We start from the raw sequence: 24,176 nt of genomic DNA on the forward strand, positions 1-24,176 counted from the left end.
AGCAGAACCCCACAATATTCGATATTTTGATGATTTTAGGGGCATCATTCACCGGAGTTGTATCACATTTCGTACTTAGAGTTCGTACTGGGAATTCAACTGTGACAGAAAAATACCCTATGCAGGTCTAGGTCTTTGTATAGCCCCGATATAACGGTACCTCCCCATAATCGGTATTTTGATGATTTTAGCTACATTATTCACCCGATTTTTTTTTTTCAAGTTTCGTAGTTGAATATTGTAATGGTTTATGACAGAAGTTGCCTTCACAGGTCCACGGGTTCATACAGGGTGATGTAAAAGAAAACGGCAACAAAGTCAAACTTCATAATTCTGACATTTCTTTTTTTTAATTTTATTGAATGAAAGCAAAAAATGTCGGAAATTGAATCAAATTTTAGAATAAGTTTAGATTTGTTAGAATCTGTCACCTTTGGAACGAATTATGACCTTCAAAACGGCCAATGAAACCGTCACACGCTGCCCGAATGTTGCTCTGCGGTATTTTGGCCCATTTCCCGGCGAAGCGCTTGTTAGAGGTTATCGACACTTTGGAATTTTTTAGTACCAACTTTGCTGTCCAAAATACTCCAGACACAATAGTCCAACGGATTGGTATCCGGTGATTATGGTGGTCATTGTGCGCTGGAAATTAAGCGAGGAACCTCAATTTGTAACCATTCTTGGGTGGCGCCTGCTGAGTGCAATTGTGCTGAGTCCTGTTGAAATTACCAAGGTATGCGGGCAAAATGTTTGCCCAAGGCTTTAATGCGTCCTTCAGAATATTTTCGCGATAATATTCGGCATTTATTCTGATGCCACGGTCGATTAATATAAACGGAGAGCGACCATCAGCTGTAATGGCGGCCCACACCATCACCATGGCCATCACCATGACCGATGATTTTTACGATGATTTTTACGTTGCTGTGTAAGTCCTTGCACTTTTTGGAATTTCAATGGCTTTACCCCGAGCTCATTTTTCAATATTTGACGAATGGAAAATAGCGATGTTTTCAGCTCACGAGCCGTTTTTCGGCCACTGCGTCGCGGGTTTCGATTAAGTCGCTTATTTACTTTTCGAACCATTTCTGCTGATGTTGCTGTTTTCCTCTGTCCACTTCCTTGACGTCGGGCTACGCAAGGCCAGTATCACGGTAACGAGCAGAGGTACGAGACACAAATGATTTATTTACATTTAAATGCTGCAGTGCTCTAACGATAGCCACTTGTGGTTTTCCAGCCAAATATAAATAAGTCACACTATCTCGCTTGAATTCCATAACTTTTTTCTTTAAAATTCTCACCAAAATGCTTTTGTACGCTTCTAAACAATATAATGAGCTGTCACTGGAATAATTTTAACAGCTGTCGGACGAGTGACTTGAAAATGACAGCAGTCTGAAGTTGGTTGCAGTTTTTTTCATCTCACCCTGGACACCATGTTCTCCTCTTCCACCAGAGCTAGGAATGTTTTTGAAAATTGTCTGCAAGGGACAGTCATCGACAAAATTGTTAAAAGTTATCTAAATTTAAGACTTTAACTATTCCAAATGATTTTTTTTTCAAAACGCAGCTTTCGAAATTTTAACAATTTGAAATATTCGAAATTATATTATTAGTAAAAATGTTTGATTAGTAGCAAAACCCCTCTTGATTTTTTTTCTTTCAAGCTCATACCATATTACAAATAACTAATTTTATACCATCCACCATAGTATGGACAGTATATTAAGTTTGTCATTCCGTTTGTAACACCTCGAAAAATAAATTTTAGACCCCACAAAGTACATATATTCTTAATCAGCATACAATTCTATGTCGATTTAGCAACGACCGCCTGTCCGTCTGTGGAAACCACTCTAGCTTCCGAACAAAATGAAGTAAGTTGCTAAAAATATACTCAAAGGTGAATTATGTATGCAGGACCGTTGGTATTGAAAATGGGCCATGTAGGTTCCCGTCTTCGCATAGCCCCCATATAACGGTACCTTCCGATATGCGGCATTTTGATGATTTTAGCGACTTTGTTTACCGGAACTGTTTCAAATTTGGTTTTTTAAGTTTGTAATTGATACTACAGCCTATGACAGAAAATTTTCTGTGCAGGTCCACGTTTTCGTATAGCCCCCATATAACAGTAACGCCCTAAATTCGGTATTTTGATGATTTTAGCGACTTTATTTACCAGAATTAAGTCAAATTTTGTATTTGAAGTTCAGAATGGATACTACAGCTTCTGGCAGAAAATTGTATGTGCAACTCCACATTTTAAAACCCCCATGGTTTTCAAGTTTCGCATTTGAATACTGTAATAGCTTATGACAAAAGTTGCCTATAGAGGTCCATGTTGTCGTATAGACCCTAATATACGGCCACATTGAGAATTTTTAGGATTTTAACAGGATTTTTAACGGATTTTTTTTTTTTTTAAATTTCCAAATTCGGTTACTTTTTAACTTATGTCGTTTTCATTGTATGGCTTCCACAAGAAATACTAATCGTCGATTCCCTAGGTTTGAGCTGTGAGTCAGAAAAAGTAGTCTATTTAGGAATACTTTGATAGCCCCATTTTCTAGGATGGAATATGAAAAATGTTGAAAATATGGATACCGTTTTGGGTAACTCGTCAACTTTATCGCTTCTAAAAAATCTGTTTTAGTCCCGGATTAAAATATGAAGAACTTTTTTCAGACTGCATTTTTTTAACGAATCATGGTGTTGCAATATATGTGGATGGACTTTGGACAGTCGATTAATTTTTCTCTGAAATATGATGAAGTAAGGCTGATACAGTTTTGCTTAGGTTGACATGTTGGTTCTACTGAGATAGTGCTTTTACTGACTCCATAGTTTATTCTGGAGACGCCTGTGTATATGCTTTCCTCTCCCACCAGTGAAACTCCATTGCTCAGGTCTGTAATTTTAGGAAAAAAAATTAATGAAGTTTTTACCGCTTATTTTCTAGTTTTCCAAATATCAAAATAAATTTGGTATGTTTTTACACTTCATATAAAGCGATATAAAAATTATATATTTTTGTTAAGGACAAAAAAGCTCCTGCTGTTGTATTTACCGCTGATTCGATTTATTTTATTTATTTCGATTATTAATAATATATATTTTTTTTTCTTGACACTTTTCATTATTGATATGGAATTAATCTTTCCACTGTTTTTTTTTTCTTGTAAAATACGCATATTAACTGAAATGGAAAAGAATATCTTCAATTTCATAGAAAACAAATTTCACGTTTAATTGAACATGGTTTTGTAATAGCCCAGAAAAAAAGCAAACGCAGCAGAAAAAAAATTGAAGTAAAACAATTATCAGATCGCTTTTCGCATTAATCATCATTCAGAAAAATCACTCAATATTGACAGGGATAAATGTTGTGAGCGCGCCCGTGCTCTTCATTAAGCTCTCTCATCCATCCATCCATCCATGTATTAACAATGAACTGCCTTGGATGATGCTGCTACTGGCGTGGCTGCTTAAATCTGCCACATTAAACAGCTCTATGAATGATTTTATTGTAATCAATCATAAGAATGAAAAAAATAAGAAAAAAAAATTAATAATGAACGTTTCATATACTTCACTCATTCAATAAGCGTGTGTGTAACTTTTTTGCACACACACACACACCCACTTTCGTTAAATATATACAATTATTGACAGCCTGCTAAAAAAAATGGAAAGGAAGAAATTCCTGCAACAAACCAAGGCCATATGTAAGCATTACACATGGCCGTCAATTGGTTGGTTGGTGCGAAATAAATTATTTTCCAAATATGAAATTAAGTCGAAGAAGGAAGGCTTAAGTGTTCCGTATCAAATTATTTGAATTTCGAAAATTAGTAAATTACACTAAATTTTTTATTGGGTGAAGGAATAAGGCTGGAATCCCGAAATTTGTTATTTAGGTCTCTGTTGGTATCTGTGGTTTTAATATTGAGGTGGTTTTGGAAATGTGTCATATATTTGTACGAAAGCGACTAAATGGCGCTATATCCGGTATTGGGTAAAGGAACAAGGCTGGAATTCCGGAATCTGTAATTAAGGGCTCTGTTATCGTCTGTGGTTAAGATATGGAGGTGGTTTTGAAAATACCTCCTATATTTGTTCGAAAACTACTGGATGACACTAAATTTGGTATTGGGTGAAAGAATAGGACTGGAATCCCGATATGTGTTATTTAAGTCTCTGATGTTGTCAGCAGTTAAAATATGGAGTTAATTTTGAAAATGCGTCCTATATTTGTACAATAACCAGCCACCCGTCACCCAAGAATAGTTACAAAATGAGTAAATTAAATGAAGCTTAATTAGAAAATGTCATAATAGAGTGGAAAATTATATCTGTCTAATTTACGGCAGAATGATGAAATTAATTTTTTATATCCTCAGCTATATGGCCACAAAGGGTATACAGTTTGAGATGAAAAAACTGCAACCAATATCAGACTGTTGTCATTCCAAAACCACTCGTCCGACAGCTGTTAAAATTATTCCAGTGACAGCTCATTATATTGTCTACAAGCGTACAAAAGCATTTTAGTAAGAATTTTCCTGAAAAAAAGATACTCGTGATGGAATTAAAGCGTGATAGTGTGATTTCTTAATATTTGGCTGGAAGACCATAAGGGGCTATCGTTAGAGCGCTCCAGCAGTTAAATGTAAATAATTTTTTTTTTTTTTGTCTCGTACCATCGCTCGTTACCGTGATGCTGGTAGCGTAGCCCGACATCATAGAAGTGGACGGAAGAAAACAGCTATATCAGCAGAAATGGTTCGAAAATTAAGGAAGCGACTTGATCGAAACACACGTCACAGTGGTCGAAAAATGGCTCCTGAGCTAAACATATCGCAATATTCCATTCGGCAAATATTGAGAAATGAGCTCGGGGCAAACCCATTGAAATTCCAAAAAGTGCCACGACTTACACCGCAACAGAAAGAAAATAGACTCAAAAGAACTAAAGAGTTGCTTCGCTTGGCCGAAAGGGGTGAACTGTCGAATTTGGTTTTCTCCGATGAGAAAACATTTGTTGTCTAGCAGTTTGAAAGCAAACAAAATGATCGTGTTTACTTGCCAAAAGAGGTCAGCTGAAAATGTGCACCTTCGGTTGGCCACCAGAACTTAAACGCCGGCTATGGTGGTGGTGTGGGCCGCCATAACAGCCGATGGTCGCTCTCCGCTCGTATTGATCGACCGTGGCATCAGAATAAATGCCGAATATTATCGCGAAAATATTCTGGAGGGTGTTTAAAGCCGTGGTCACACAAATATTTTGGCCGCAGACCTTGGACATTTCAACAGGACTCAGCACCATCGCACTCAGCACGCGCCACCCAAGAATGGTTACATAATGAGGTTCCTCGCTTCATTTCCAGCACACAATGGTCACCAAAATCTCCGGATACCAATCCGTTTGACTGTTGTGTCTGGAGTATTTTGGAAAGCAAGGTTGGCACTAAAAAATACCTCAAACAAGCGCTTCGCCGTGAATGGGCCAAAATACCGCAGAGCAACATTCGGGCAGCGTTTGAAGGTCATAATTCGTGCTAAAGTCAAAACGAATTAAGATAGGAAGCTTAAATTTTACACAGATCAGTTTTTTGTGGGCAGACAGGTCAAGAAGATGGGCTATATCGGTCCACGATATCGTATAGCCCCCATATAACGGCACCTCCCGATATTCGGTATTTTAATGACTTTAGCGACATTATTCACCAGAATTGTTTCAAATATGGAACTTAAAGTTCGTAATGGATACTACAGCCTATGACAGTAAATTGTCTGTGCAAGTCAACGTCTTCGTATAGCCCCCATATAACGGTATCTCCCGATATTCGGTATTTGGATGATTTTAGCGACATTATTCACCGGAATTGTTTCAAATTTGGCATTTGAACTTCGTAATGGATTCTACAGCCTAAGAGAGAAAATTGTCTGTGCAGGTTCACGTCTTCGTATAGCCCCCATATAACGGTACCTCCCGATATTCGGTATTTTGATGATTTTAGCTACGATTTTTTTTAAGTTTCGCATTTTAATATTGTAATGGCTTATGACAAAAGTTGCCTATGCAGGTCCATGTCGTCGGATATACTCTAATGTAACAGTCACGCAGTTTATACTCGCGTCACCGCTGAAACTCTTTCTAAATTCACACTGAATAATAAAATAAAAGTTTAGATGGCACACTTAAGCCTCAATGCCATGACTCACCACAAATAGCCGTTTTATGCATAATATTGCCAATGATGAGATCAACAAAAAAACCACTCACAAGAAGGCCTTTCAAAGGTGTTATGCACTAAAGAATACATTATTCACTCTTCAAAAAAAAGTGTAAATTCATCATTAATACCCAGTCATCCATGTGACTGCTTTCCATTTTATTTTCTCTTCTTTTTTTTTGCATTTTTCCACTCCAGCCTGTTACTTTTGCATCATAATAAGCAAAAGACGGAAAAAGTCTCTTAATAACGAAAAATTTTTTGACAGCAGATCCGTTTACGCTTTTTCGAAGAAAAGAGAAGGAAAGCAAAAAACAATCAACAACAACAAGAGTAGATGCAGAATAAAACGAAAGCAAATATCCACTCAAATTGGAAAGAGGGGGCAAAAATCCAATTAGCGTGAATTTTTATTACGTATTTGCATGTTCAAGCTGCTGCTGGTAGACATGGCGGCACGGTGGAGAGCCCAGCCCATGGAAGATGTTGATAGATTACAGCGGAATTTGGCACATGACAATCGCATATGAATGATATGTGGAAGGATATGTTCTTAAATGTTGAAAATGGAGATTTTCAGTATTTGGTAGGTGAAGGGAAAATTAATACCGTCAATCTGTTTGCAACATTAGTAAATATTCGTCGAAGACCCCATAAACCCCCATGTTCAGCACAAAATTCTAAGACGATTTAACGCTGTTCGTCTGTCTGTCCGTCTGTTGAAATCACGATACAGCCCACATTATTTGACGAAGAGCTTTAAAATTTGGCACAATAAATTGTATTGTGTCTAGGTTGGTATTGAAAATAAGATATACCAGTCCACGTTTTGAAATAGCCCACATACAGGGTGAGATAAAAAATCTGCAACAAAGACAAACGCCATAATGTTTACATTTTTTCAAAATTTTATTGAATGAAGGCAATTTCGGAAATAGCATTAAATTTTAGAATAAGTTTAGATTAGTTCGAATTGTCCACCTTTGGCACGAATTATGGCCTTCAAACGGTAGCGGTTATTCCCTGCAGAATATTTTCGCGATAATATTCGGCATTTATTCTTATGCCACGGTCTATTAATACGAGCTGTTATGGCGGCCCACACCATCACCATGGCCGGCGGTCGAGTTGAGGTGGCCAACCGAAGGTGCACATTTTCAGCTGACCTCTTTGGAATAACTTTAACAGCTGTCGAACGAGTGGCTTAGAAATGGCAACAGTCTGAAGTTGGTTGCAGTTTTTTCATCTCATCCTGTATAATGCCACATCCCTATATTCGGTATTTTGACCATTTTGGCTTTAGTTTCGAACCTAAAATTCACAGTTAAAAATACATTCTACCTAATGTCGCAGAACATTTTCCATATAGGTTCAAGTTACTTTCAGCTCACAAATCACTATTTTAACATGAGTAACTTTCAAACTGGTCTGGGCAAACTTAAATGTATCTTTTTATATCCTTCACCTTGAAGAGGAGGCTATATTAACTTTGTTATTCCATTTGTAACATCCCTAAATATTTGCCTTAGACTCAACAAAGTATATATATATATATATATGTATATATATATATATATATTCATAATGAGCATAAAAAGCTCCTTCTGTCTGTCTGCCTGTCTGTTGAAATCACGATATAACGCACATTATTTGACCTAGATACTAAAAATTTGGCTTCGGTGGCGAAATATTATATGCATAACGATACCTCTCGATATTCGGTAGTTTCATTATTTTTTTAAGGATTTGTACAAGTACTAAAAGTTAGTACACGCTTTGGTATAGCCCCCACATAACGGTACCCTCCCGGTACTCGGTGTCTTGATGATTTTTGCCACATTTTCCACGGATTTGTCCAAAAATTGGTATTTCTAATTTGTAATGGGTTCTAGCTCCTGTGGCGGAACATAGTATGTATAGGTGCACGTTTTCGTATAGCGCATATATAACGATATCCACCGATACTGGGTATTTTGATAATCCTAGTCACATTTACCCACGAAATTGTTTCACATTTGGCATTTCAGAAAATGTGGTAGATGACATTCCTAGAAGTATAAAATTGCCTATAGAGGTTCCTTTTCGGTATATACAACGGCCTCACCCACATTATGGTTTTTTGAAAATTTTAACAGCATTATCCAAAAGATCTTACTGGTATTTCTAGTTTAAAGCGGAACACGTTTGAATTCAAAGACTTTAATATAAAAATATTTTCTTTACCCAAAGGTGGAGGGTATCAAAATGGGCTATATTGCAGATCATATTATCTTAGTACTAATAGAAAAAAAATTAAAAAAGCTGTAAGTTCGGCAGGCCGGAACTTTGAATACCCTCCACCATTTGGTACAAACTTGGCAATTTACAAAAAATAAAATCCGTTAAAAACTCTCTTAAACTCTTAAAAATACCGAATATAGCCGTATATTAGGGTCTATACGACGACGTGGACCTGCATAGGCAAATTTTGTCATAAGCTATTACAATATTCAAATGCGAAACCTGAAAAAAATCTGTTAATAATGTAATTAAAAATCATCAAGATACCGAATATAGAGAGGTACCGTTGGGGTTATAAAGCGTGGAGCTGCACAGACAAATTTCTGGCATGGGCTATAGTATCCATTATGAACCTTGAATGCAAAGTTTGAAATAATTCCGGTAAATAAAGTATCAAAATACCGAATATCGGGGATACCATTATATTTGGGCTTACGAAGACGTAGACCAGCGCATACAATTTTCTGTCTTAGGCTGGAGTATCCATTACGAACTTCAAATACCAAATTTGAAACAATTCCGGTAAATAATGTCGCTAAAATCATCAAAATACCGAATATCGGGAGGTACCTTTATATGTGGGCTATACGAAGACGTGAACCTACCTGGTCCATTTCTGTCTCGTGCTGAAGTATCTATAACGAACTTCCAGTACCAAATGTGAAACAATTCTGGTAAATAATGTCGCTAAAATCATCAAAATACCGAATATCGGGAGGTACGGGCTATACGAAGACGTGGACCTACATGGCCCATTTTTAATACCAAAAATCCTCCAGACATAGTATACATTTGAGTAAAGTTTTATCAACATACCTCATTTCGTTCGGAAGCTATAACTATATATATATATATATATATATATATATATATATATATATATATATATATATATATATATATATATATATATTTGATCTGCATAAAATTCTATGTCGATTTAGCAATGTCCGTCCGTCTGTCCGACTATCCGTCTCTCCGTCTGTGGAAATCAATCTAGCTTGATTTTTGTTTTTTTCTTTCCAATAACGAACTCCAACTTTAAATGAACGCGAATAAACATTAAGGCTAAAGAAAAACTGTCTGTAATCAACGAATTTTTCAAGTGAAACAGTGTATATATACAGCCGAAGGTCAAGTGTTGCTACACGTCGATGTAACAGTTGAAAATAAACAGCAAAGGAAAACATTTGAATGAAAGAAAAAAGGAAAGGTGAAAAGGAAAAACGAATTTTACCATGAATTTCGAGGAAGACAAATGAATATTGAAACTGGGAATTATTGTCAAGATTGGATATTAAAAAAATGTGGTTGAGATGACACACATATGTAATGGCAGGGAAATCTGACACACAGTTTTTTAAGCCACCGCTTATTCAGTTTTGGGATGGAAATTTAATGTCTCTGTAATTCAAAAATATAGTATCTGTAGAACTTTTAATGGATTTAAAATCAACACGAATACCATACCACATCTAACTGGGATTTTTTGCACCAAAAGAAAGAAATCCCTTCCCCTTCAGTTGTAATGTTGGTTCGACCTAGCCCCCTGCAAATAACAAAAATTTGGTTAGCAAACATACGTTAGCAGCTGACTAATATTTTTTTGAGTGACTGCTGGTTGAAAGTGTCCATCCAATGCTTTCATCCCGGCATACGAACCCATATTTTGCTGAAAAATGTAAATAATTTACATTTAAATGCAAATAAAATGCATACCAAGCTGGTGAAAATGTGTCACAAAATGGAAAGTGTCAAATGCTGGCAAAGGGAATGGAAGAATGAAATGGAAAATAAACAAAGGCACCGACTAGTTATCATAAAATCTTCACAGTCTGGTGTGGGCTACTGAATAGTTCCCTTCTACATCAATGGCAGTACGACAGCCCTAGTAGATTAAATGTTTGTATGTTTCGTATATTTTGACTGGACTGTAAATTAGGGTGTGGCGATTTGAAATAGATCGATATAATATACTCACAGACAACAAGCAGCTATTATGAAAGGTTAAAACTCTAGTGTGTGCTACTGCATAATACCCTTCTACACTTTGGCTACTTGGCTAATTTTAGTATATTTCGTATATTTTGACTAGACAGTGTATATTAGGGTGGGACGATTTGAAAACCTAAAAGGGCGCGTCACCCATTTTAATACCCTACACCACATAGAGGTAAGGGTATTATGTCTTTGTGCATTTGTAAAATGGAGAAGAAAACGAGATAGACCCATAGTCCCTTTTGGTGATCAGCATAGAATCACATTTTGAGTCGATTTATGCATGTCCGTCCGTCCGTCTGTCTGTCTGTCTGTCTGTCCGTCCATCTGTCCATGTATTTTTGTAAACAAAATGCAGGTCGCATTTATTATTCGATTGAAATGAAATTTTCTAAATAACATTTGTTTGGCTCAAGGACGAACCCTATTGAAATTGGTGAAAATCGGTCCAAATTTAGATATAGCTTCCATATATATCTTCATCCAATTTTAGGTTTCTTGTGCACCAAATTGCTAATATCAGTTCAAATGGTGTGAATTTTGCTACATCCGACTGAATTCAGCCTACATGCATGTACTTCAAATTTGATGGAAATTGGTTCAGATATAGCTATAACTCCCATATATATGTTTCATCCGATTTTAGGTTTATTCTGCACCAAATAGCTAATAGCAGTCCAAATGGTGTGAATTTTGCTATATCCGACCGTATTCAGCCTACAAGCATGCGCTTTAAATTTGATGAAAATCGGTTCAGATATAGCTATAGCTCCCATGTATATCTTCATCCGATTTTAGGTTTCTTGTGCACCAAATGTCTAATATCAGTCCAAAGGGTGTGAATTTTTCTACATCTGACCGAATTCAGCCTACATGCATGTGCTCCAAATTTGATGAAAATCGGTTCAGATATAGCTATAGCTCCCATATATATGTTTCATCCGATTTGGTGTTTAAGGCCCTCACATTCGTAATATGCACTCCACGAGACTGATATTTTGCACCAGATATCAGATACAACCTAGCAATTCATGATTCAAATTTTATCAAGATCGGTTCCGATTTGGAAATAGCTCCCATATATATATATCTTCATCCGATTTTGGGTTTCTTGTGCATCAAATAGCTAATATCAGTCCAAATGGTGCGAATTTTGGCACTTCGGACCGAATTAAGTATGGAAATAAGTACATCAAATTTGGAACACGATACAAGAATAATGTTTGGTACCAGATATCAGATGCAGCCAAGAAATAGCTGTTTTCAATTTTATGAAGATCGGCTCAGATTTTAATTTTCGAAATTCAACCGAGTTTAGCATAGAAGGAAGAATTTCAAAATTTGGTCCCATATATATGTTTCATCCGATTTGGTTTTTAAATCTCCAACTTTCGGAATATGCACTCTACCATAATGATATTTTCTTCCAGATATGTCATAGAGCTCAGAAATTGCAATATAAAACTTTCTTTTACGAGAGTTCTACTAAATATGCGTAGTGGTGTAGGGTATCATATAGTCGTAGGGTATCGTATAGTTTTTATTTTATTATTATTATTATTATTATTATTATTATTATTATTATTATTATTATTATTATTATTATTATTATTATTATTATTATTATTATTATTATTATTATTATTATTATTATTATTATTTTTTTTTTTTTTTTTTTTTTTTTTTTTTTTTTTTTTTTGTCTTGAAAAACATAATATTTTGGTTCGGCTTATGTTTCGAAATGGCTGAAGCTAGAATAAAATTTTGGGTGAGGGCCAATCTTGGTCCGAAGAGATCAGATAAGGCTGGATTTTTGGAATTTCATACAAGAACGGTGCGAAAAATACAAAAAGTGTACTAAATATGACACCCTTTTGTATTTGAGGAAGCAGTAGAGCTAGAATTCTAAAATTTGCAATGGGGGTCACTGATGGAGTACATGAAGTATGAAATATAGGGTTTTTGGAAAGTCGCACTAAAAGAGTACGAAAAGTACTAAAATGTAGTACATGTGGTTCAATTCGTTTCATGTAAACATTTAGAGCTGTCAACTTGAAATTTAGAATGGGAATCCAGGTTGAGGAGTAGAGTCGATGTAAGGAGGTAGTTTTGGAAGTGTATATTCATATATACGAAAATACGTACTAAACGGTACTATATTTAGTACAATTTGAATTTGAAGGAACGGATGAAACTGCAATCTTGAAATTTAAATTAACATTACTGCGAAGTGTAGGATTGAGATATAGAGTTAGTTTCCGCAATTTGTACTTATGTGCACGAAAAGTACTAAATGATACTAAATTTGGCACAATTTAAAATGTGTGAGAACCGGTAGAGTTGGAATTCTGAAATTTGAAAATAAGATTTATATTGGACGATATGATGCAGGTAGTATTAAAAATTGTACTAAATTTGGTACAATTTCTACTTGGGTGAACTAATGGAACTGGTATCCCGAAAATTGCAAATAATGACTGTCGAAAGGAAGGATAGGGATGTAGGAGAGTTTTTAAAATGTGTTCTTATATGTACTAAAATGTACTAAATTTGGTACCATTTATATTTTTTCGCCGAAGCGATAAGATAGAAATCCTGAGTTAGGATTACACTGGGATTGTAGGATTGGATGGGATACGCAGGAGACTTTTGGAAGTTTGTACTTATGTGTACTTTATGGTACTAAATTTGGTACAATTTGGATTTGAGTAAACCGATAGATTTGAAATCTTGAAATGTGGAAATTAGATTTTTATCGACCTGTTACCGGTAGTTATAAAAATTTGGTACTTAAGTGTACTAAATGGTAAAAAATTAAATTTGGGTAGACCAATAGAGCTGGTATCCTAAAAACTGCAAATAATATTATTGTCGGAGTGTAGGATCGGGATATGATGGAGATTTGGAAATTTGTACTCATATGTACTAAAATGTACTTAATTAAATATAATTTGTATTTGGGCGAACCAATAGGTCCTAAAATTTGGAATTATTGTGGGAGTGTAGGATTGGGATATGTAGGAAGCTCTAGAAATTCGAACTTATGTGTACCAAATGGCATTAAATTTGGTACAATATGGGATTTTTATGAACCTATGGAGCTACAATTCTGATTTTTTCTTTTTTTTTTTTTTTTTTTTGAAGTGTAGGATAGTTTCACCGAAAGGGTTACTGGAAATTCAAACTCTAAATTTAGGAAATGTTGTAAAATTGTACTAATTTTCTAAAATGGTACCATTTGGTATTATGTGAACGGAACGAAACTTAAAATCTTGTCTGAGAATTAATATCAGAAAGTAAATTTATTATATGAAGGTGGTTTCGGAAATGTATACTAAGTGCGGGAACTATACTAAATGGTACCAAATTTTAAACAGCTTGGTTTAGTGTGAACTGATGCAGCTAAAATTTTGAAATTTTGTGTTGGGGTTCCTGTTGGTAGTAGGTTCATAATATAGAGGTGGTTTCATAAATGTACGCTACAAGTGCACGGAAAGTACCAAATAGTACTAAGATTGGTACAATGTGGCTTTGGGTGAACAGAAAGTACTTGAAATCTGAAATTTGTCGTTCGGTTCGCGGTTCATGTGTAGCCTTGCGGAAATGTGTACTTTAATTGTACGAAAAGTACTAAATAGTACAAAATTAGGTATTGGGTAAAGGGATATAGATAAAATTCAGAAATTTGCTATTTAGGTTACAGATGGTATATATATTGAACACTTGGTGGTGGCTTGGAAATATGGCCTATATTTTTACGAAAAGTACGAAATGGTACTAAATTTGGTATTCGTTGAATGTATAGAGCTGGAATCCCCAAATTTGATATTTAGGCCTTTTGTGTAACATAAATTGAGATATGGAGACAGTTTTAGAAATGTCTGCTTTAATTGTACGACAAGTACTAAATAGTACACAGTTTGGTATTGGGTGAAAGGATAGGACTAGAATCCTCAAATTTTATATGAATATCACTGTTGGTGTCTGCGGTTGAGGTATAGAAGAGAATTTGAAAATAGGTACCATCATTTTTCGAAAGTTACTAAGTTTCATATTGAGGTCTCTGTTGGTATCTGGAATTGAGATAGGGAGGTTGTTTTGAAAATATGTACTATATATATACGAAAAGTACTAAACGGTACTAAATTTGGTATTGGCTGAAGGAATAGGGCTTAAATCCTGAAAATTGATATAAATGTCTCTGTTGTTGTTTGTGGTTGAGAGAAGGAGTTGATTTTGGATATGCGTACTGTAATTGTACTAAATGGTACTAAATTCGGTAATAGGTGAAATTAAAGGGTTGTAATTCTGAAATTTTATATTTAGATCTTATCCATTCCTATCCACTTATTTAGCTGTTTGTTTGCTTTTCTTTTCTTTCCATTGCAGGTTACCAGCTTTACCACCGCCAACAAAAAAGGTACCATACCAATGCCATCCTCTAGTGCGGGTGCACTGCAAAAACACCAACAACACCAAATAGCCACCATTGAAACACCACCGAACAGTGCGGGAGCACTGCCAATGCAAATACCCACAGTTACCTGCGATCTAGCCTCGGATATCTCCACATCGGAGGCAGCCGATATGGAACCCCATCCGCTGATGTATCCCAATGCAGGCGGTGGTAGTGCTGAGACGGCGGCTACCGCTTTGGGCACCTCGGTGCATAGCATAGAAACAACAATAACAACGACAAACAATTCAACACCCAACTGCAAAGATTCGGCAGCATCGTTGCGGGTGAGTACAATAGCAACAGGGCATGGGGCGCTTAATGTCCCTGTGCCGCCATCGATGGCGGGCAACAACAATGGCAGTACGGCAGCCCTGAACAATAACAATAATGGGGCGCTGCCCACAACAGCATCGGCGGCAACGACGCTGACCGCCACCACAACGCTGCTCAATACCAAACCAACAACGACATTGTCCACCACCAGCAACAATGAACTGAAAGTCTCCCCCATTGCGGGGCGATGTCGGGCCCTCAGTGTGGGCATCGATACCGATATGGTAAGTGAATTCGATCCCTCAAGTTCCGATTCGGGTGTGGTGAGTCGTTGTGCCGTCGTCAAGCCATTGAAATTTCGTTTGTGTCAGCCTATTTTTGGACGTAAATCCAATAATAGACGGCAGAATGAAGGTAAAGGAGCGTCGGCGGCGGGAGCGGGCGGCAAAGCTGATGGCGGTACATCATCGACAACGACAACGTCCAAGGCGGAAATTGTAAAAGCTGAACTAGAACCTGCCATACCCAAGGTACAGAAACCACGCGATCCCGAAAAGGAGAAACGACGTATAGCCCGTAAGAAAGAAAAACGGGCCACCCTGATCCTGGGTCTCATTATGGGATCTTTCATTGCCTGTTGGCTACCCTTCTTCTTCCTGTACATACTGGTGCCAGCGTGTAGCAACCATTGTCACATACCCGAATCGGCCTTTGCCATTGCCTTTTGGCTGGGCTACATGAACTCGGCCCTGAATCCGGCCATCTATACCATCTTCAACAAGGACTTCCGGCGAGCATTTCGCCGCATACTATTCAAGTGATGTTTGGCCTATGTGTGCTGTTATCGGTGCGTTCATGCCAGTATCGAGAAGGCAACGGAACGTGCTATGGGCAGCACACCCATGGGTTATAATATGTATCATTATCGACGTTAGATTTGGTTATTTGCTTAAGTTGATCTTTGAAAAAAATAATAAAATGCAGATAGAAATAAACATCCTGTCTGTGGACCTAGGTTTCGTGTAAAAAAAGAGAAAAAACAAAATGGCGCCCAATCAAATCATAAGTCATAGAAGAAAATAAAATCATTTTAAATTTGCAACTCAAAACACCAATAAATCAAAACGTAATAAAAAACAAACTCAGTTAACTCATCGTCGTTTAGCAGAAAACAAAAGCGAAGCAAAAAAGAAGATGTCGGAAAAATCGAAAACACGAAAAAAGTCACAAACATAAATATTGAGAATAAACATCTTTTTTTAATCAGCTAACTAGACGAAATCCATCAATCAAAACAATCAATATTTGCTTTAAGCGAAAAATTCAATGTCAAACGGTAGAGATAAAACAGACGACGAGGACGAAGACGTCAAAAATGAAGCAGTAAAAGAAGAAGAAGCCTTAAACGCCACATTAAAAAACAAGTCAATGTACTTCAAGGCAACGGCAACGGCTGGCTGGCTAGCTGGCTGTTGACGGTTATTTGTAAGTCAAATTTACTTTTTTTGTTTTTTTTTATTTATTTTGATTTATTCCATTTTGCTGTGTTGTGACTACTTTTGCTTTGAGACCAAAACAAAAAAAAATACAAAAACAAAAATGGAAAAGCTCATTTTAAAAGCATTAAAAGGCTGTGAAATATATTCAATAATTTTTGTTTCGTTAGATTTTTTATAAATATTTTTTGATGGCAGATTTATTTTCTCATTTTTTTGGGATCAAGATGGGTCAATGCTATAAAAAATAAAGATTGAAATAAAAATGGTTCTGTTTATTAAATAAATATACCTGAGTCAGATCTTAATGAAAAATCAATTAAAAGATCAGCCAGACTTTAATTCAGTCAATCTGGCCAAAAAAATTAAAGAAATAGAATAGGGAAGTTTTAGCAGCATAATTTGAGGTTTTAAAATTAATACAGGGCATGTGGTAAATTAATTAGTATTTTTCTTATCAGGGATGCCATTCTTGATATTGGCGTACCAGAGGTTGGCTGAGAGATACAAAATTTAACTTGAGACAAGAAAAACAATTATGTTATGGAGTAAACAATATACAGGGTTGCCCATATTCGACGGACCCATCTGGCAACGCCATAACTTTTGACAGAGATGTCACATCGCTTAATGTTATACCGCGTTTGAAGCATCAGTCCAAGCAGATTTTTACCATGAACCAATACACGCCACGCGAAATAGTTGAAATTTACATTCAACAGAAGAAGTCAATTGTGAAAACTCAACGTGCTTTTAAAACATTAAAACATGTGAGAAGTGCGCCTTCTAAGAACACCATTAAGCGTTTATACGAAAAATTTTCGACTGGTAAGGCTCTTTCTAATCCGAAGAGGCCATATAAAAGTCGACCAAGGCGATCGGCCGAGAATATCGCTGCCGTACGAGCCAGTGTTGTGAGGTCCCCAAGAACATCCCAAAAACGCCGTTCTCAGCTGCTGGGCATGGCTCGGTCCACTTTACAACGGATTATTCGCATTGATTTGCATTTGTTCCGTACAAAATTCAATTGACGCAAAGAATGTTGCGGCCAAGCCTCGTCGATTGGAATGTGCCCAAAGGTCCGTCAAATATGGGCAAACCTGTAATTTTATAAATACATTTAAAAAAAATTTAGATTTTGAAGAAATTTCAAGAGGGATTTTAAAGACAATTCCGACAGTGTAAATCTAGCTTAAACAAGTAAAGCAGTAAGTTCGGCCGGGTCAAATTTTGGAACTAATTTCGACATTTACAAAAATTTAAAATAGGATAATTTTTTTTTTTTTAAGTCTTAAAAATATGCAAATACGAAACTTGAAAAACAAATTCCGGTGAATATTGTAGATAAAATCATAAAAAACCTGAATATAGGGAGGTACCGTAATATCGGGGCTATACGAAGACCAGAGCCTGCATAGACAATTTTTTCTCACAGGCTGTAGCTCTCACTAGGAACTTCAAATACGAATTTTGAAACAATTCCCTTGAATAAAGCATCTAAAATCGTCAAAATACCGAATAACGAAGGTACCGATATGAAGGGGCTATACGAAGACCTAGACCTGCATAGACAAATTTCTGACATACACTGTTGTACCTTTTAGGAAATTCAAACACGAAATATGGAACAACTACGGTGAATAATGTCAAAATACCGAATATTAGGAGGGGTCATTATATGAAGGCCATACGAAGACGCGGACATGACACATTTTTAGGCTGTAATACCCATTACAAACTTCGAATACAAAATTGGAAACAATTCGGTTGAATATTGTCGCTAAAATCATCAAAATACCGAATTAAAGGTGGTACCGTTATATGGAGGATATACGAAAAGGAACTTAATCTTCCTACTGGTAAAATACATATGTGCGCAAAATGTTATCCTTCTATCTCAATTCGTTCGAAAGACAGCGTGATTACAACAAGCAGAGAGACGGACAGACATACTGACACACAGACAGAGTGACTGACAGCTAAAACGTCTTAGAATTTCACGCTGTTCCAGAATATATATACCTTGCATGGTCTATCATGAATATTTCGAGGAGTTACAAACGAAATGACAAAGCTAATATACCCTCCATAGAATGGGGGAGGGTAAAAAAATATCAGTCGATAAATATTGCGACGTGTCAGTCTTTCCTTCCTTTTTCACCGATACTGTCAATCTCCAAAATTTATCTAAATTCCATAATTATATTACGATGTACCAAGTTTGGACCAAATCGGATACTGTCTTCGTCAGTTATCTTTTCACCAGCCATACAGATAAAAGGAAACCCCTAGATCGACGGATATTGCCCTAAGAGACCAACATTTTTGTAATTTAAGCCAGGAGATACAGGCGTATTAGGGCTATAGGTTTAGTTTAGCTCCCATCCTGCCGTATATCATAAATTTCAATGACTGAACACAATTTCAAAATTCTATTTTAATTTTCGAGGTGTTGCGAATTGAATGGCAAATAATGTATTTTAGAAAACTGTTGAAGTACTGATGCTCTTTGGTCAGGGACGAACCCGGTTTGACGGTCCTGGGGCATGGACCCCGCAAAAAGTTGCTTTTTTATTTGTAGATTTTACATGAAAAGTAAATATTTTGCTAGTTGTGACCTCTCCCTGAAATAATTTCAAGAAACGTTTTCATAAACGTCCCGGAATATTGAATAATAAAAATTGGATCTAAGTAACCTGTAAATCACCCGGGAATTTTGTGTGGCGGTCGCTATTTGTCAGCGATGGTGAGGCAAAGCGTGGCTCTTCGAACTTCCGTTAGACGCTTGATCTTCTTTTACAAAATTTTTCACTAAGCCGTGACTATTCTTTAATCCGGCCAAATCACAAATTTATTAAAAGGTCACTTTTGACCATAACAGTGATGCTGACAGCAAAGATATTGGATATATAGCGAAATAGGTAATACCTATATGTAAATGAAATTGATGTTAGTTATTCCGCTTATAAATCAAGATTAGCAGGGCTGATTTTCACAATTCTCATCAATTCGGAATGGTCGCTTGCAAGAAAAGGACAATATATAAAAGAATCGCGTAAAAATATTCCAATAAAAAACAGATTTTTTTTCCATTTTTTTTTTAATTTTTTGTCATATTTTTTATCGCTTGCGATTTTTTTAATTTGACTTACAATTTTGAATTGTACATTTTCAAAAAAATTTCTACACCCCACTAACACTATGTTTTTATGATATTATATTTAGGTCGGAATTATCGTACGATCCTCACGTAATTTTGCATGGGGTCAGAATTATTGTTTTTGAAGATGAACCTTTAAGAGTTTCCAATGAACCAAAAAATTAAAATTATCCTGATTTAGCAGTCGCCCTACAGGTCACAATTGAAAACCAAATGACACAGCATTTTTCATGCGGAGAGAGTTTGGGACAGTGCAGCGGTCTAGCATTTTGAATTACCATGGGATTACATATAGCGGGTCAAGTGGACCACAATTTTCGTGTGAAACTGTTTTGACTAAAAGCGTAAATATAGGGCATGTTTAAAAACCCCTGCAAAAAAACCAATTGTAACATTTCTGCAGAGCCAAAGTGGACTTGAAACTAAGGGGTTTTCAAAATATTATAGAGTTGTAGGGTATTTTCTGTTATTTTTTATTTATTTATTTATTATTTTATTTTTTTTTTTTTTTTTGTAAATATAGTATAGAGGCTGTGCGGTGTTTTTTTTTTTTAAATTCGTAATGTATTATGTACGATATATGGCAATATCCGTCTATGTGGCATAAAATTCTCACAAAAAAGAAAAAAAAAACTAAATTGGACCATATTGCGTATTTTCGAATTCAGGACAGCTACGAAGTTGAAAACGCATTTTTCCTCGGTTATATTATTTTCAAAAATCTCCATTAAAAAAATCTTCCGTCATGGGACGATTCAAACCTATGCCACCAATTCAGTTATTTTTATTTAAAACGTTTTTCTGTTATTTACAATTAAATAATGTCATTACAAAATTTTGTCGAAAATTGTTAAATGAACTGAATTTAATTGCATATAAAGTTTATTTTACACAATCAATGAGTTACAATTGTAAAAGATTAGCACACTTCAATCGAAATGTAACAATTTCAGCATTTTATGCTAATCTCAACATCATGTCCGACAAACAATGTTAACAGTTTGAATGAAATTTACTTTAATCCCTGATATTTAATTCATTGCTGATGTTGCCATTGACAACAGACAATGTCATTAAAATGTTGCATTTTTAGAGAGATTGAAGCAGATTAAGGAAAAATGGTAAAAAAGGAGGGATGGTTGATATCACTTAGATATTCTAGAGATGCCGAATATGGTGTAATATAAAGGACTTCAAAATTATTTTTATACCCTACACCACAAGGTGGTCAGGGTATTATGTCTTTGTGCATTTGTTTGTAACAGGCAAAAGGAAACGATATAGACCCATAGTTCCTTTTGATGATCTGCATAGAATCACATTCTGAGTCGATTTATGCATGTCCGTCCGCTCGTCCGTCTGTCTGTCCGCCTGTCCCTGTATTTACATTTCGCATTTATTACCCGATCCAGAAGCAATTTTGCACAAATTTCCTTGGCCCAAGGACGAACCATATTGAGATTGGAGATAATCGGTAAAAATTTAGATATAGCTCTCATATATATCTTCTTCCGATTTGCATTTTATTGTGCACCAAACGTGTAATATCAGCCCAAATAGTATGGAATTTTGCACATACAACCAAATTAGGCCTGAAAATAAGTATGATAAATTTGATCGAAATCGGTTCAGATATAGCTATACCTCCCATATATATTGTTCATCCGATTTGTTATTTTTGTCCTCCGCAGCCGTAATATGCACAATATTTGGGGAAATATATCAAATAGAGCTCAAAAATACCTTTGCTAAATTTTATCGAGATCGGTTCAGATTTGGATATATCTCCCATATATAACTTCGTCCGATTTACTTTTTATTGTGCACCAAACGTCTAATATTCAGCCAAATGGGATGAAATTTGGCACTTACGACCGAATTGAGTCTAGGAGCTAGTATGTCAAGTTTGGTGAAGATCGGTTCAGATATAGCTATAGCTCCCATATATACTGTTCATCCGATTTGTCATATATGTTACCCACAGCCGTATTATGCACTCCGTAACAAAGATATTCAGGGAAACATATGAAATGCAGCTCAGAAATATCTTTGCCAAATTTTATGGAGATCGGTCCAATTTCAAATTAATTGTACACCAAATGGGCAATACAAGTCCGAATTTAAAAGATACAAATGCTTCGGCATATTTAGTTCTTTGAACTTTTTTTATAATAAAAGAAAAAAAAATTATATATATATATATATATATATATATTTTTTTTTTTTTTTTTTTTTGGAATGGCATATAATCAATTTCAGATTATAATTTTCTTAAATTATTTTTTTAGGTTTATGTTAAATTTTGTTGAAATACACAAGTGTATATGTAAAAAAACTCCAGAATAAATAAAAATATAACTTCCATTTTACAAATCTCTCAAACTTTTTTCAAACATTAACTTCCTTTTCGAAATGTGACGTCATACCATCTAACACATTTTCTGTATTCAAACTCAAAAATCAAATTACAAAAAAAAGATTTTAGGAGCGGGCAAAAATCTCATTAAAAGTCTGCTAGCATTCACAAAGGTTAGCCGCGCTCAAACTGACCCTCTCCATTTTCACCCCAACCAAAAGTACGCTTTTCCAATAGATTTTTCTGCAATTGTATGCCTTCTCTATTGACATTTGGCAAAATTGGATTTCCAAGCACTTTGATGGCAACAATTAAATTTCAACAAAAGTATCCTTTTTTACACCATTTTTTTGTTTGTTGTTTTTGTTTTCTATTTTTGAAAAAGCGCATCCTTTTCTAAAGTGCAGTCAATTGAATTCAAACACTAAGCTGCAACTCAGTTGGAAAAAAACGCCCGCCAAACAAACAGAAAAAAAAACTTTTTGCACATTTCCTTTATTTTAGCAATTTAAAAATTGAGAGAAAACAACCGAAAAACACCAACAAAACGCCACAGTTCACAGACACCGACACGCACACACACACACCCTCAGAAAATAAATAAAAGTGTGAATTTCCTCTTAAAAGTGTTTTTGAATGACACTTTCACACCGAACAGCACTTTAGAAAAAGAAATAGCAACAACAACAACAAAAATAAAACTTCAGTACAACAAATTGCCCTGACCAGAGTGGGGGAAGCGAGAAAAAAAGAAAAGAGATAAAACTTACAATTCGAAAAACGAAGGGAAAACGCTTAAAAAACAAACTCAAACAGAAAATTTAAAGCGAAATTAAAAGGCGAATAAATTGTAAGGAAATTGTTTGTGAGGTGAAATAAGAATAAGTTTATGGGAGAGGTCATCAAAGGTGTTTTGTGAAAAAAAAACTATTTTTGAGGATAAAAACTATAATAAACCAGTAAAAAAAGGCAAAAGTCCGGCGAGGCCGACTATATGATATCCTACCCCACCATGCATATTTAGTAGTGCCACCCGTTAAAAAACCCACAATGGGAATAATTGTGGGGTCCTCCAAGTCGAAAAAATTAGCTAAATTCATTGGCTTCAAAACTCATAGAATTTGTTGTAACTATTCCAGCAGAGAAGTGACATAGAATTTAATATTACTGAATATTTATACCCTTTACCCTTTATACCCTAAGTTTGATTGGGCCAAAAATTATGTAACACCTCGAAATATTTCCCACATAGGAAAGTATATATGGATCTTCCTATCTCGCCGAGTTGAGCTATGTATGTCCGTCCGTCCGTCCGTCTGTCCATGTTAATTTGTAATCACTCTACAGGTCGCAATTATGGCCCGATCTTCACGAAATGGAGGAGGAGGTGGGGCTAGGGTCAGAATAGAACCCTATTTCTTTTTGAGATGATCGCATAATATTTAGGGGTCGAAATGGACCAAAAACTGAAAAAATATCGGATTTTGCAGTAGCTATACAGGTCGCAATAATAGACCAATCGACGCGGAACTTCGCATGTAGCAAGAGCTTAGGGTGGGGAAGAAGCCTACCAATTTGGGTGGTCATCGGATAATATTTAGCGGGTAAAATAGACCATATCTTTTTTGTTGAAAAAATTCAAAATTTTTCATTAAACCGCTAATATTTTAAATCCCGGCGAAATCACAAAGCCATGACAAGGTTATGTCTGATCTTTACATTGATGTTAAGATCCAACAAATCGGATATATAGCAAAATATGTGCGATATATATGTCTATCAAAGAAGATATGCTTGAAAGATCTCTTATATGTCGAGAACGGCTGAACTGATTTCGACAGTTCTCATTAAATCAGAATGGCATATTGGCAGGAAAGAAAAAACGTCTAAAAAATCGCATAAAAATATC

At 35.8% G+C, this 24,176-nt stretch overlaps 1 protein-coding gene across 1 annotated transcript in view; it reads left to right on the plus strand.

Annotated features, from left to right (window-relative positions):
* Nucleotides 1-16,234, plus strand: part of LOC101894747 (alpha-2B adrenergic receptor) — a 301,935-nt gene extending 285,701 nt beyond the window's left edge. Inside the window, exon 4 of the mRNA XM_011292689.3 lies at nucleotides 14,913-16,234. Coding sequence (XP_011290991.1) covers nucleotides 14,913-16,076 — 1,164 coding nt within the window. The 3' untranslated portion in view covers nucleotides 16,077-16,234. The remainder of the gene's footprint in view (nucleotides 1-14,912) is intronic.
* Nucleotides 16,235-24,176: the final 7,942 nt, after the last annotated feature.

Source organism: Musca domestica, unplaced genomic scaffold (genome assembly GCF_030504385.1).
Source record: "Musca domestica strain aabys unplaced genomic scaffold, Musca_domestica.polishedcontigs.V.1.1 33, whole genome shotgun sequence".
In the NCBI taxonomy this organism is placed as follows: Eukaryota; Metazoa; Arthropoda; class Insecta; order Diptera; family Muscidae; genus Musca; species Musca domestica.